At 52.9% G+C, this 12,656-nt stretch overlaps 2 protein-coding genes across 2 annotated transcripts; one reads left to right on the top strand and one right to left on the bottom strand.

Annotated features, from left to right (window-relative positions):
* Nucleotides 1–245: 245 nt before the first annotated feature.
* Nucleotides 246–1,510, bottom strand: VDAG_09940 (uncharacterized protein; the record flags this gene model as incomplete). The annotated part of the gene is made up of 4 exons (XM_009651285.1): nt 246–841; nt 912–1,029; nt 1,124–1,263; nt 1,321–1,510. The coding sequence occupies 4 exons, from the start codon at nt 1,508–1,510 to the stop codon at nt 246–248; spliced, it is 1,044 nt and encodes a 347-aa protein (XP_009649580.1).
* Nucleotides 1,511–3,422: 1,912 nt separating this feature from the next.
* On the top strand, nt 3,423–5,218 carry VDAG_09941 (asparaginyl-tRNA synthetase; the record flags this gene model as incomplete). Its single annotated transcript, XM_009651286.1, has 3 exons — nt 3,423–3,655; nt 3,779–3,905; nt 3,980–5,218. The coding sequence occupies 3 exons, from the start codon at nt 3,423–3,425 to the stop codon at nt 5,216–5,218; spliced, it is 1,599 nt and encodes a 532-aa protein (XP_009649581.1).
* Nucleotides 5,219–12,656: the final 7,438 nt, after the last annotated feature.

Below are 12,656 nucleotides of genomic sequence, written 5' to 3' on the forward strand. Positions count from 1 at the left end.
ACGTGGGCCAGACGGCTTTACTTCCTCTTGCTCCTCACCACTCTCTTCTCTCCTCTCACCAGCCCTGGCTATCACGAAGCCCCGGGTAACTTTATATTAGTTTTTTTTCTCCCCTGCTTTTTTCTCCCCCCTGCACCCCGGGCCCCATCCTTATTTAAAAGACAGGTGTGGTTGGGGGGTAACGTTTGTAGGGGGGGGGGGGGGTAGGGGTCAAGCCAGCATCCTTGCCCGCCAGAGTTGGAGGCTCAAGCACCCCCCATGATGGTCGCAAAGCCATATCGTGGATCAATCTGGTTGCGCACCCTGGCGACTTCCGTGTCGTTGAATACTTCGCTGAAGACCCGAAAGTCGCTTTTTTGCCCCGACGAGCTGCTGCTTGAACTCCCTGAGGATGACGAGCCGCTTTTGGACCGACTTTTTGAGCTGCTGCTGCTGCTGCTTCCGCCTTTGTTCTTCTTAGCAATGTCGTCGAGAATGTGCTTTACTGTGCTTTGCTTTTCGTCCTCAAAAACGAAAACGACAGCAAGGAATTGGCCGCGAAGATCCGTATCCCACAACAGCACCTCCCGCCAAAGCTCGGCAAGCTCTCTTGGCGGGTTCCTGTAGCCATTCCCGAGACCAAAATCGCCCACAACGACATAGCGGAATTGTTGATAGGCGCAAATCCTTAGGGCGGCGCGCATCTTGTTCATGACGAGCTGTCGCTCTTCCGCGAATGAGTACTTCCGACCTCCATCGGTAAGTTTAGGCCACCTCGTAGGAGGCATCGAGACTACAGGCAGCGACTGCCAGTCTTTGACGTCTAGTGACTCGATGCGGTCTTGGTCATGACGGAAACGTACTATCGTTCGAACTTAGTTTGTGGTGTCCCATGTCGCTGTGAGGCGCGTCTCTCATGCTTGAAAACCTACCGACATGCGGAGAGTAGATGGCACCCTCAATAGGAATGGGATAGTTGGAGTCGACATAAGTGGCCGGATCTGGTGTGCTCAGTGTCGCCGACAGATTGCTCCGGCGACACAACCTCTCCTGTGGTACCGAGGCCGATCAGCATTTACTTGCACTTCTGCGCCAGACCGAAGAAGTGACGGGACAACGGTGCCACAACAGTCGGTGCGCCTACCTCGTAACCAACGACTCCCGTCTCCCAATCACCACCGGGACGCTTCTCATTTGCTGAGCAGATGAAGGGGACGGCGGCACCAAGGGACTCGGCCCAGCTGATAGCAATGTTGACCGGGTCGCCAGAATAGACGTCCATATCTGTTGTCAGCACGACGTTGTCCAGCAGTTTCCAGGAAGGGCTAGGATTGTACGTACGGAACTTGGGGAGATCGGGGTGCATGTGGGGTCCACGGGGTAGGGGGAGGTCAACAAGGGGCTGGGGATACAAGTACGAGTAAGGGGGCCATTTGTTACGGTAGTGCTTTGTGACTTCGGGGATGAGCTTCCTCTTCGTGTCGGCAGCCACCTCGGAGGGCTTAATCTTGAGGGGCTTGGAAGAGGGCATGGTGGTGATTGTGGATGAAAAGGCAATATCGTGAACCAGAAGACGGGGTCGGAAACGACGAAGGGATGATGTGGGCAGAGAAACGCGATACAAAGGGTGAGGAGCAGGGCGGAATGTAGCTACCATATGGCCCCATTCCAGGAGTCCCTCGTGGGGTTATTAAATACTCCCTTCGACTTGACGGCACTCGACCGGGCATAAAGTGAGAAAAGAAACGCCTCCAGCATGCCAGAGGCGAGCGGCCAGAACAGGCGAGAGCGGTGGGGGTGGAGAGCGATTGAGATGTAGCACCAACCACCAATACTCGCCGGATCTCAGACATTTACAGGCGGTGGGGGATTAGACCGCGAGGAGGAACGGGTTCAGAAGCTGTTGGACTTGATGGAAGATCATGTCTGCCATTGTCTCTGTTGTCTGTCTCTTGTCTCTGCCTTCCATGAGGCCTGTGGCCTGGCACTGCCAACAAGACCTGGGCCGTGTGACCATGGCATCCACGATCTTGGTTGGCGGGATTTGATCTCGATGGACCTGCAAGGTGCCGCCGTTATACGAGATCTCTGTGTGCTCGAAAGGATGGCACACTGGGGTCTCTTGGGGGTTGGCATTGCACAGGAGCTGGAGTCAAAGATGCGGTGAATGGGTGCGTCGAGGGTCCACGGTCAGGTCGGTCGCGGGGTGGGAGAGCTGAGAAGGGTTCAGGCGCAGGTTGTCTTGGAACGCCAGACGGACAGATTCTAGGCAGACTTGCCACAGATCCTTCAGAGCCAGGAGGTCGTTGCTTGATCCAGATGGCGAAGCAAAGCAAAGGGGCGGGATCGGTATGATCTGATGGCTTGACTAGGTAGAGGCGACGTCACTCGAGCCGGAACAGCAACTCGTGGTTGCCATGCTGGCGGCCGTCGCGACAAGACTGCGACAAGGCAACTAGACTAACTTCCTATGGTTAGCAAAGAGACGCGGCCCGAGGCAAGATGTTGCGACGGCGTCGATTCGCGACGGTGACGACCGGTCAAGGTTCACGGTCATATCAGACAAATGAAGACAACAAGGGAGGCCAAGTTTCGACTTGTGTGGTGGGCGCGCCCCAAGACGCCCAATTCACCAGACACGGTCGGAAGTCAAGACCCGTTGATTGATCGCGCTCGAGATGACGACATTGACAACAAACGAAGGCGAATAAGGTGGTGATGGCGATGAAGGAGGTGCGCGGGACGCCAGCATGGGAAAATATCAGTAGACCGATGGATGATGGTCGTTCGAGTCCAGGGTGAAGGGGATCGAGCTGTCTTCAGCCTGCCCGCAGCCTGCAGGCTGCGGGCAGGCTCAACCCCCTTCCCCCCTTGTCCTGGGCGCCCACCCATGTGGCTATTGATTACACAGTAAAAGTACCGGACACGCTGTACTCTGAGCACAACACAAGCAAGCAAAGATGAAGTACTGACGCTCCGGCCTGGTAAGAACCTATAGCTTGTCGGGGTCCAGGGTACCTATGTACCTTAGGTACCGACCTACTTACCTAGGTACTTTGCATTAGGTACCTACTTACCTACCTAGATGGTAGGTACCTTACTCAGGTACCAACCCAAACTCATGAAGCTGGTCCAAGCTCTAGAGCGAAGCTGGTCCATGATAGGCTTAGCTAAGTTCCACTCAAGCTGGATCCGTGTCGCGGTCTTCGTCGCGTGTTCGTTTCCCAATTCACGACTCCAAAGCTTTTTTTTTTTTTTTTTTTTGTTGCAGCATCCGTGTTGCATGGACTACCTGCCACTAGCATCGTCCTGCGTCTTGTTGCAAACCCCGCCCCTCTTCATGTCGCACGATGACAGCCATAAATTCTCTGTCATAATTCTGCACGCTTGACAGTATATCAATCCGCATTTCTGCACTAGTGCTCTCGATAAGCTTGGAAACTATGGCCTTCAGACCAGGGGCCGCTTCATCCTCCCGCCTAAGGTTCACACCACCAAATCCAAGGTCCTTCAGCAGTAGCCGCACAACCAGAAGCTCATGTCCAACCAACGCATTGCCATCCGTCAGGCCTGTCCGCACTGTTGCGCAGTTCCTCGAATGGAAGCCCGAAGCCGAAGCTACTGATGTCATAGTCAATGGCTATGTCCGCTCTGCAAGGACTATGAAAGCTGATGTGTTTGTCCACGTTGGCGATGGCTCTACTCGGAAGCCTCTTCAAGCACTGGTACCAAAACAAATGAATGGCCGGTACTGTCACCCGGATTCATCTCGTTGCTTCATGCATTGACGTCCGCATAGATCTGGCCTGAGGGTTGGCGCTGCTGTCCGCCTCCACGGATCATGGGTTCCCTCCAAATACGCCACTGATCAGAGTCACGAGCTCAAGGTTGATCGAGTTGACATTCTCGGTGCTTCCGACTCATCTGTAAGTTCTAGCAGCTTCACCGTGATGCACTGCGCCGCCCTCTGAACCCTGCTGACCCATGGCACCTTTCGTAGACTTATCCCATCCAGAAGAAATACCAGACCCCCGAATACCTTCGCACAATTCCTCACTTGCGCTCCCGAACTCCTCTGAATGCCGCCATTCTTCGACTGCGGTCAGATGCTGTAAACGCCTTGACTCGGTTTTTTTCTTCCCGCGATTTTACACAGACGCACCCGCCCATTGTGACATCTTCAGACTGTGAAGGTGGCGGCGAGGTTTTCAATGTTTCTGTGCAGAACCCGGAATCATCGATCGACGATACTCCAGGGAAGCAGAGGGGAACAAAGAATACAACCGACACATTCTTTCGTGGACCCCGGTACTTGACCGTCTCGACACAGTTGCATCTGGAAGCCCTCGCCCAGTCCGTCGGCAATGTCTGGACACTATCGCCTACTTTTCGAGCCGAGAGAAGTGACACTTCGAGACACATGAGCGAGTTCTACATGCTAGAGGCCGAGATGCCCTTCGTTGACGAGATGGATGATGTCCTGGAGCTAGTGGAGGACATGTTACGCGAGGTGACGACCGACATGTATCGAGCTCGTGCTGCCACCGAGCTACGAGAGAGGCGGGTCTCTAGTAATGCATCGCGGACTGCAGAAGATGACCTAGTGTCTGCAGATGAAGTTGAGCGCCGTTGGGCCGGCATGATGCACAGGTCGTCTGCCAGATGGCCTCGTATCCGGTATGGCGACGCAATTACTCTCCTTCAAGCCCAAGAGCACCGTTTTGAGCACAAGCCGACATGGGAGGATGGTCTGCACTCCGAACATGAGAAGTACCTCGCGACAACCTTGGGCTCAACAGGCGCAAACGGCATGTACCAGCCCGTCTTTGTCACTCATTATCCCCGGGACATAAAGGCTTTCTACATGCGGCCCACAGCGACATCAGCCCAGACCGCTGGTACGAGGGATGGTCCCTCCAGCGGAGCAAACGAGCGCGGTGCGACCGTGGACTGTTTCGACCTGCTCGTTCCTGACCTCTGTGAGATTGCTGGCGGCTCCATGCGTGAGCACCGCCTGGCTGATCTCCAGGAGGTTATGCAAGCTCGGGGGATGGTCAGGCCGTCCACGACTCCCGGATTCAATGGCCTAGATTGGTATCTTGACCTTCGACGCTGGGGATCCTGCCCACACGGCGGCTTCGGCCTGGGCTTTGACAGGTTGCTAAGTTATCTCGCCGGCGTGCCAAACATACGGGACGTTGTGGCCTTTCCCCGTTGGCATGGGCGGTGTGACTGCTGAATCGGCTGCCTGCCTTTGTGACAGGCACACGAGAGGGCTTTCATAGCCATCACGAGCCCTGTTTCGGCGGCCCGCTACTTTCGTTTATCTTTGCCTACCTTGGATCGTGACAGAGGGGCCTGTGTGACAAGGGCACCGCATCGCAGTAGCGGTGATCTACGCCCATGTACCCTCAAAGACTCGAACTTCACTGGTGTGACCACGACAACACGTGTCACCATGCCTCTGTTTTGTTGCAAATTCTACGCCAAGCATGCAGCAGCAGGGTACGATGCGGTCCATTCGTAGCTGGTGGCTTGCCTCTGACAGAACCAGCAAACAAACAATACGATCGGCAAATGTCCGCACAACTGTCTTGACATGTCACACAGCCTCTAGCTGTTTCGAGAAGAAAACTCTTTCGAGTAGTACAGATTGGGAACCTCGTCTTGGAACCTCGTCAAAGTTAGATCCAGCAGTGCGGGGTGTTTCAGCCTGACTGATCGTATATTGTGCCACACGAAAAGCAGGCCATGCTTAACCTGGTATAGTAGGCGTTGGTGACTGGGTGGTGGCATTTCCTTCTGTCTGTTCAAGTGATCGAAAAACGAAGGGCGCCAACGGAAAACTTTTGAAGCAATGTATTTGTACGACGACCTGCACCATTATGCAAATGACGGCTCTCCAAGCGCTGTATTGCTTGGTGGCTTTCAATGAGCACTCATTCTACCAAACGGAACCGGGGGAATATTCAGATGTCGTCAAAATGGCTTTCTACGCCTGTGTAGATTGGGATTTGTGGTGTCGAAGGCGCTCACGAAGTGCCGAGAATTGGGTTATCCCATTATTGCGCCATATGCCCTGATCGTCAAATTGCAATCTTGCAACTGTATGTATCTTGAGTTATCGTCTCATTAATCGCGCCAGCAGGCCTGCAGTGGGAAACGGGCTGTGCAGCGGCTTGGTTAATGTAGCTCATGATAACCATGATCTATATTGTGGCTGGAGTCTCACCTTACCTACCTTATCTGATGACGTCCAATAACCTCAACTGCTAAAGATCCAAATTTATCTGCACCATGTATTGTCGGGGCATCATGCAGTTGACCTTGGCAGGCTCGGCATGTCGCCTGCCTCTTTCTTCTTAGTTGGCCTTGCATAATCTCCTGCCTACGGTTGTCAGGTAATGTCTACAGCACGACATGTACCGTACATACACCCTTGGCCACGTACGCCCGTTATCCTGATGATTATCGAGAAGAGGTGAAGCCTATAAACATTGTTAAAGGAAGGTCCATTCAAAAAGCCACCTCGCGTAACTCCTCCGTTCTGAGTAAGGTTTATGACGACCCCGCCAGTCATTGGAACCATACAAGCTTCTTGGCGAAGTCTTGTGGTTCAAAACTCCCAATGGGCCAAAAAAAGAAAAAGTTAAGCCACTAGCTCAGGTTGCATCAGAGAAACACCCGTGGTCTGGCCTTGACTGCGGAGATCGATAAAGCCAACTCAAACATCAACTAGACAGTCCCCCTTACCACTGCACATGGGATGTACATGTATGACTAGCCGGCAGGCAAAAAGCGATACAGGCGGGAAGAGGCGAATATCTCAAAACGTGCCGTAATAATGTGTGACAGAGCAACAAACAAGACTCCGTTACTGCCTTTGGGTCATATGACGGGCAGTCGTGGTCGTAGTCGTGGGCGCAATGGTAGTCAACTCCGAAGAATGGGGCATCTCCGGCACGGCATGACGTACGTTCAAGCGTCAAAGAGAGCCGTTCCACAGGCACCCTGTTGCAATTCAGCAGAATGGGCTGACCCTCAGAAGGGTCACCTACGTATACTGACAGAGAGTCAGGGTTCTCCACGTCACAGGCCCATGGGCGACTAGGTGCAGTAATAAGGTAGGTGTCGGGACCTGGACTGAGGAGACAAAATTTCCCCCCATGACTCGCTGTGCCGTGAAACCCGAATTCCGAGGCCAGCCTTTCCCCAACCTAGAATCACAAGCGCAATTGAGATACACACAGCGTAGGTTCAAGTGGAGAGTCCCGTCCTGCGGCGCGGCCCCTGCTAATTAACGCCAGTTCCGTTTGCGTGGATGTTGGATAACGGGTCCGCCTTAGCCGGGCCACCTCGCTGGGTGCCACGAGGGCGTCCGTCAGAGAAATGGCACCATACTATGTAGATAGCGTGCCCCCTTCGACAAGTCCAATCCTAAAGCTGTTGCGCCTTGAGTGGTAGCCCTGCATGCCATACAAGTGGGTGGTTGGGAGGAGTCGTGTCTTTCGGATTGCTCACCAAAGGAGCGAGCAGGCTCGACTATCAGCCTACGGGGGAAGGGGGATACATGGTGGCTTCTTGCGAGTCCTGGGCACGCATGGCTTGGGCTTCCTGGGCGATGTATTGGTCGTGCCAGGGGGCCTGAGAAGCTGACGACAGCATTCCTGCTGCTCATGTTGCCGAGCTTCTCTTCAGGCAACGCGAGCCTTGAGATTGTTTGGCATCACGGACCCGAGCAGTTTGGGTAACAATGCAAGGAGTGAACTTCGGCTGGGACGACTGCAAAGAGCTCTGTGTCTTGACTCGTTGTGCAAGGTGCGTTGTAGAGCTGTATTAAGCTTAAGCAGGGCCCTGGGTCGACTTCGTCTCGGAAACCCCCTCCTCCTCCCTTGCAGCAGACAGCGGAAAGCCAGTTCAAAGGGGGTGTCAGGGTTCAGCCCATAACCGACATGGGCGGCCTGTGCGTGTGCTTATCCCGCCATTAATGACCCGACTCAAGCCTCTCGGGCAGCTCCGTGACGCCAGTCTAATCAAAGGGCGTGAAAGCATGAACCAAGCGAGTGGTTACAAAGTCATGCGAACAAACAACTGGAGAGTTTCCAGCGCCCGCTAGCCGAACTTATTGTCGTCGTCGTCAGCGGTCATCTTAACAGAGAGACGACGAGGTGCCCAGCAGCAGCCCTGAACAAAGAAGCCACATCCACCCTACCTCCAGGTCCAAAGAAGCATTTGGGACAGGAACACACGGCAAATACAAGCATGCACGTGGCCCGCCGTAGCCGAGCGATCCACTTCGGAGGCTGACATGATGAGGGACGCGAAAGCAGCCAGGACAGCCCTCGTCAGTTGTGGCTTGAAAGATTGCATCCCAGGTGACAAGCAATGTATAATTAACAATGTGGTAGCTCCGTTTGCCTAGAAGGATCGCTAAGGATCAAGGAAGAGGGCGAAGTTCCGAGGCCCTTTGCATTTGATCACTTGCCCTTCAATACTTCATGTGTGTTGTGACCACAATACCCCAAACTTAAAGTGATAAGGGATTCATGATCAGAATGGATGAAGAGAAACCTTGACTAATCATGGTAGGGTGCACCACCAATTTTCTGGCATTCGTTGCCTTTTTTTCGCCTCCGTCAAGGACCGCTAATGCACTCCAGACGGACAAGTCTCCGCTTTGGCAAATGGGCCACCAAGCAGAGCGGGGAGGGGGCTGACTTCCAGAATGCCTTCTACATGTATGCGCAATAAAAAATGTTCGCGCCAGGGCGTGAAGCCTTGGTCACTATCAGGATTCTCAATGTTAGCAGCCGCTTAACCGGGGGCCGTATTGGTGGTTGGGAGGATTGATTCCGCGGCGGGGTCGATCACTCAAACGGCGTCCGTCTTGGCATCTTTTATTTCGTCGACGTGATCGCTTCCCGGCCGAGATCTGTCAAGGGGACTACTCTGTAGCTCACGAGTGACTGCCGAACATGTGCTGCAGATCAGTCACCCAAGGTGCTTCTGATACTGATTGCATCGGATGATACCGGAGAACGGGGCCAACTCAGGCCTTTGATTCAAGTCAAGTTACAACTGGCTACTGATGCTTGGCTGGCTCGCTGCACCATGTGGTTTGGCCGACGTTTGCAACCGTTGTACACCTATCATAGAACTAGAGTGAGTCGCATAGGTTTGTGACAAAAATTGGTTTACAAGTAGTATGCGATGTCCCTTCAGTGAACTATTGGAGTAGGTACGTCAAAACCTTGTGGGAAGCCTGGTGACGTGCCAGAGATTACCGTAATTGCATCAATCTCTGTGCGGCCGAAGGGTTTTAATGTATGTACGCGGTTTAGCCCCACGAACATACATGTAACTTTCAATCACTGATGGTGCCGGTTAGCCGTAACGTAACGCTGGACGTTTCTGCTTTGGGTCTTTGGTGACATTTTTCTGGAACACCGGGTAGATCGGTGCGACGAGTCATTTGTTGGTGTGACCTTCGATGAGGGTTGGACGGGCGAATTCAGACGCTGGGTGGCTTGAGCGGCAATCCTGTACCGTATGCGTACATCACCATTCACACATCATGGTCAGCAGCAGAGCTGCGGTAACAAGTCAAACGCCCACACCAATGTGCAGATGAGCCGATAGCCTCAGCCCATGAAAATGGTCACGTCACCTGGATTGAGCGATCCAAGATACCCATTCGGAAGGGCCGGGGTTTGAAATTACGCAAGTGACGTGGAGCAAAGCGGATTGCAGTGCTGATGCTCTGGGCCGACATTCACACCAGTCTCACTTCCGTTATGGGAAGGTTCTGTTCCGTACAGAGCGTCAAGCCTTCTCTTTATGCACACACACCCTCACCTTTCCAATCTCTGTCGATCGTTTTTCCCATGGCGTGCCAAGAAATACCAAGAAGCACTAGGTAGGGTGGCTGACCACGCTTAAATTCATGCTTAAACCTGCTCGTGGTGCTGTGGCGTCTCCGGAGCCCACTCAAGGCCAGCAGATCCGTCTTGGCTTGCCTCGGGTCGTCTTGGTTTGTCTTGGCATTTTTGGTCATATCCTCCTGGCTGAGTTTTGTTTGGCAAACATGGCCAACATCAGACGACAAGAGAGCCGTATTTTGCCTTTTCTAGAGTATCGCTGAATGTTCCTTAACCCTCCGATCAGCGTCTCGTTACGAAACGGGGTTTAAAGTACTTGCTGCAGGGATGAAAATTCTGTCTGACTGGATTAGCCTGGTGCATGTCAACATGAAGTACGGTGGATACGGTGGGGTCACGGCACCGATTTCCGACCGACAAGACCGACCATTGCGAGGACGGTCTTGGCTGGGTAGTGCCATGCAGTCCTCCATGCCCAGTTTAGCAAATCCAACGCCAAGCAAGACGTCAGGATTATGTTTGTCGCCTGTATCTGCGGAGAATACTCAAGACCCTGGTTACTTATTCCAAAAGGAAGATGGCTGTCAATTATACCAATACCTGGGTACATAAAACAGCAATATTTGCTTGTTTACGTATGGCTCCAAAAGATGCCCACAAGGTCCAGCTCTACAATAGAAATAACTGGCCGATGTGTGTTTCGCGTACCTCCTTCAAACCTCAAGCATCCAAGGCAACACGTCCAGGAGTTACACACCCAGAAGCCGCAATTGGATTCATGAGCATTTGTGTCTCGTTGAACCAAGAACAGAGTCCAAAGGGTTTGATGTCCCGCGACACTATAGCCTCCATACAGAGGTTGGTCGTTCTTTGGCACCAACCTCATCACTATAGGGTAGCTGATTGGAGCTAATGCACATGTTTATAGGCTTAAAAACATTCAGCTCGTTTCACTCAAACCAGAGACTGAGTGCATGATTATGCAGACCATAATTCAAAGGCAGCTGCGCAATGCACACGTTAGTAAGAAAATGGTATGCTATGGTGAGCAGGTTCCCATCACTAATATACAAGATCGTAGCGAAGTCGCACGATGTGGAGCATCCCGTTACTAGAACCTATAGGCTTAGTCCCACGAATATGGAACGGACAGCTTCATTTGCAGCAACGGAACACTGTATCACAGTCGTCGTCTTCATCGTAAGACCAAACTATCACTGGATGTACGAGGGTCAGATTTGGTGTTGGCGTTACCATCGTACAAGGTGGTGCAAAATCAGTGACCTCGGCGCCAAGGCACAGGCGATGGTGAAGGGGGAAAGAGCGCAGCACGAAGAGTCTTCTTGGACCCTGAAAGGTTGTCAGCGTTGACAGTGACCTTGCCAAAAATCCAATAGCAATCAGTGGATGGATGATGGGACGGCTTATCGGCATCCCCAGACCGAGTTCTGGAACAACCGGCACGAAGATCGGCCAGGTGGGCACTGTTGCGTCATCAAGGGGGGCTGGTCTCACTGGCGATCGAGTTAGGATGACTCGGGTGAAGGAAATGTTCCGAGGCTCGAGAAAATATGGATCTGAGTGGTTGCCACGATTTGCTTTATGTGTTCAAACTGGCTTACGCAAAACTAGCGATCACATACCGAGGGTCAGAGTAGGTGTCTGGCTAAGCGCGAGCTTTTGCAAAGACGGAGTTTCGGGGAATGAGACCTGGGACTGCGAAGGACCAACCAAGACTCCTTTGAACCGCAGCGGCTAGCCCTGTGTGAATGGGTCCTGGTGAGGTGTGACATTAGGTAATACGACTCGAGAGTCGTCACACATCACAAATAGGAGACTGAGACTGAATGGCCCCGTAATCACTACAATTAGGGTTGCCTTCCTTGACAAGGTTAGCGGCCTACAAAAGTGGATGGGGAGCAGAACATGGAGGAGGGTTACGGCAGGGCCGTTGAAATGCAGCGTGTGCAAGCAAACCGTTACGTGTATTGTGCGGTGAGTTGACACGTGTTTACGTACAAGCACCCTTGCTCGACTCCAAGAAAACAAAGGGAAAGGAAAGAAGCAAAAAATCCTTCCCGCTTTGTCTGATGCGTATGTGCCCCCATTTTCCCCAGGGAGGCAGACGCTGATGCAAGGTAATGCGCAACCGAACGAGGTTTTGTGATGTACGTACATAGTAGTGCATGTTGTCCCGCCTAGAACGACCAAGCTCATCATACCTTACCTAGTCGAAGTAGCTGCAGTAGGCACCAGAGGTAGAATTTGTTGAACCGTTGAGCCGGCTCCCTCGTTGTTTGCACAATACCAGGAACGGGATCCTCCCTGGGGCCCTCGTCATACCTTAATACGAGTAACCTTCTTCCCAAGAATAAACTTAGGTGGTATTGCAGGCGACGGTGGCCTTCTACTAAGGAGCCCTACCTCTCGACTGACTCACACACTGACTGGCGTCTGTTGTTATTAAGGTTGCCTAGATGCCGTGCTGTCCGGGATGGAGGGCCACTAGCAAAGGAAAAGCTTATTAGTGCGGCTGATGACCAGTGTTGAAATAGGCTTGTGGTGGAGGTGCATGTTAGTCTTCGTAATTGGGGGGCAAGTGTTTATTTCCAGTGCGTTCCCGATGGGGGAACACGAAAACCCTCGGTTTCGCCCTGTCGTTTTTGGCCATGACCCTGTGGGGAGCATGTGGGGCTCAAAGCTGAACATGGTATCATGTACATAGTGGTAAGGTTCTGGAGGCACGCCGCCTGGTGCCCGGCGAACAAGACACGATAAGACCAGACGGACAGGAGGCGT

Source organism: Verticillium dahliae, genomic scaffold, assembly GCF_000150675.1.
Source record: "Verticillium dahliae VdLs.17 supercont1.29 genomic scaffold, whole genome shotgun sequence".
Taxonomy (NCBI): domain Eukaryota; kingdom Fungi; phylum Ascomycota; class Sordariomycetes; order Glomerellales; family Plectosphaerellaceae; genus Verticillium; species Verticillium dahliae.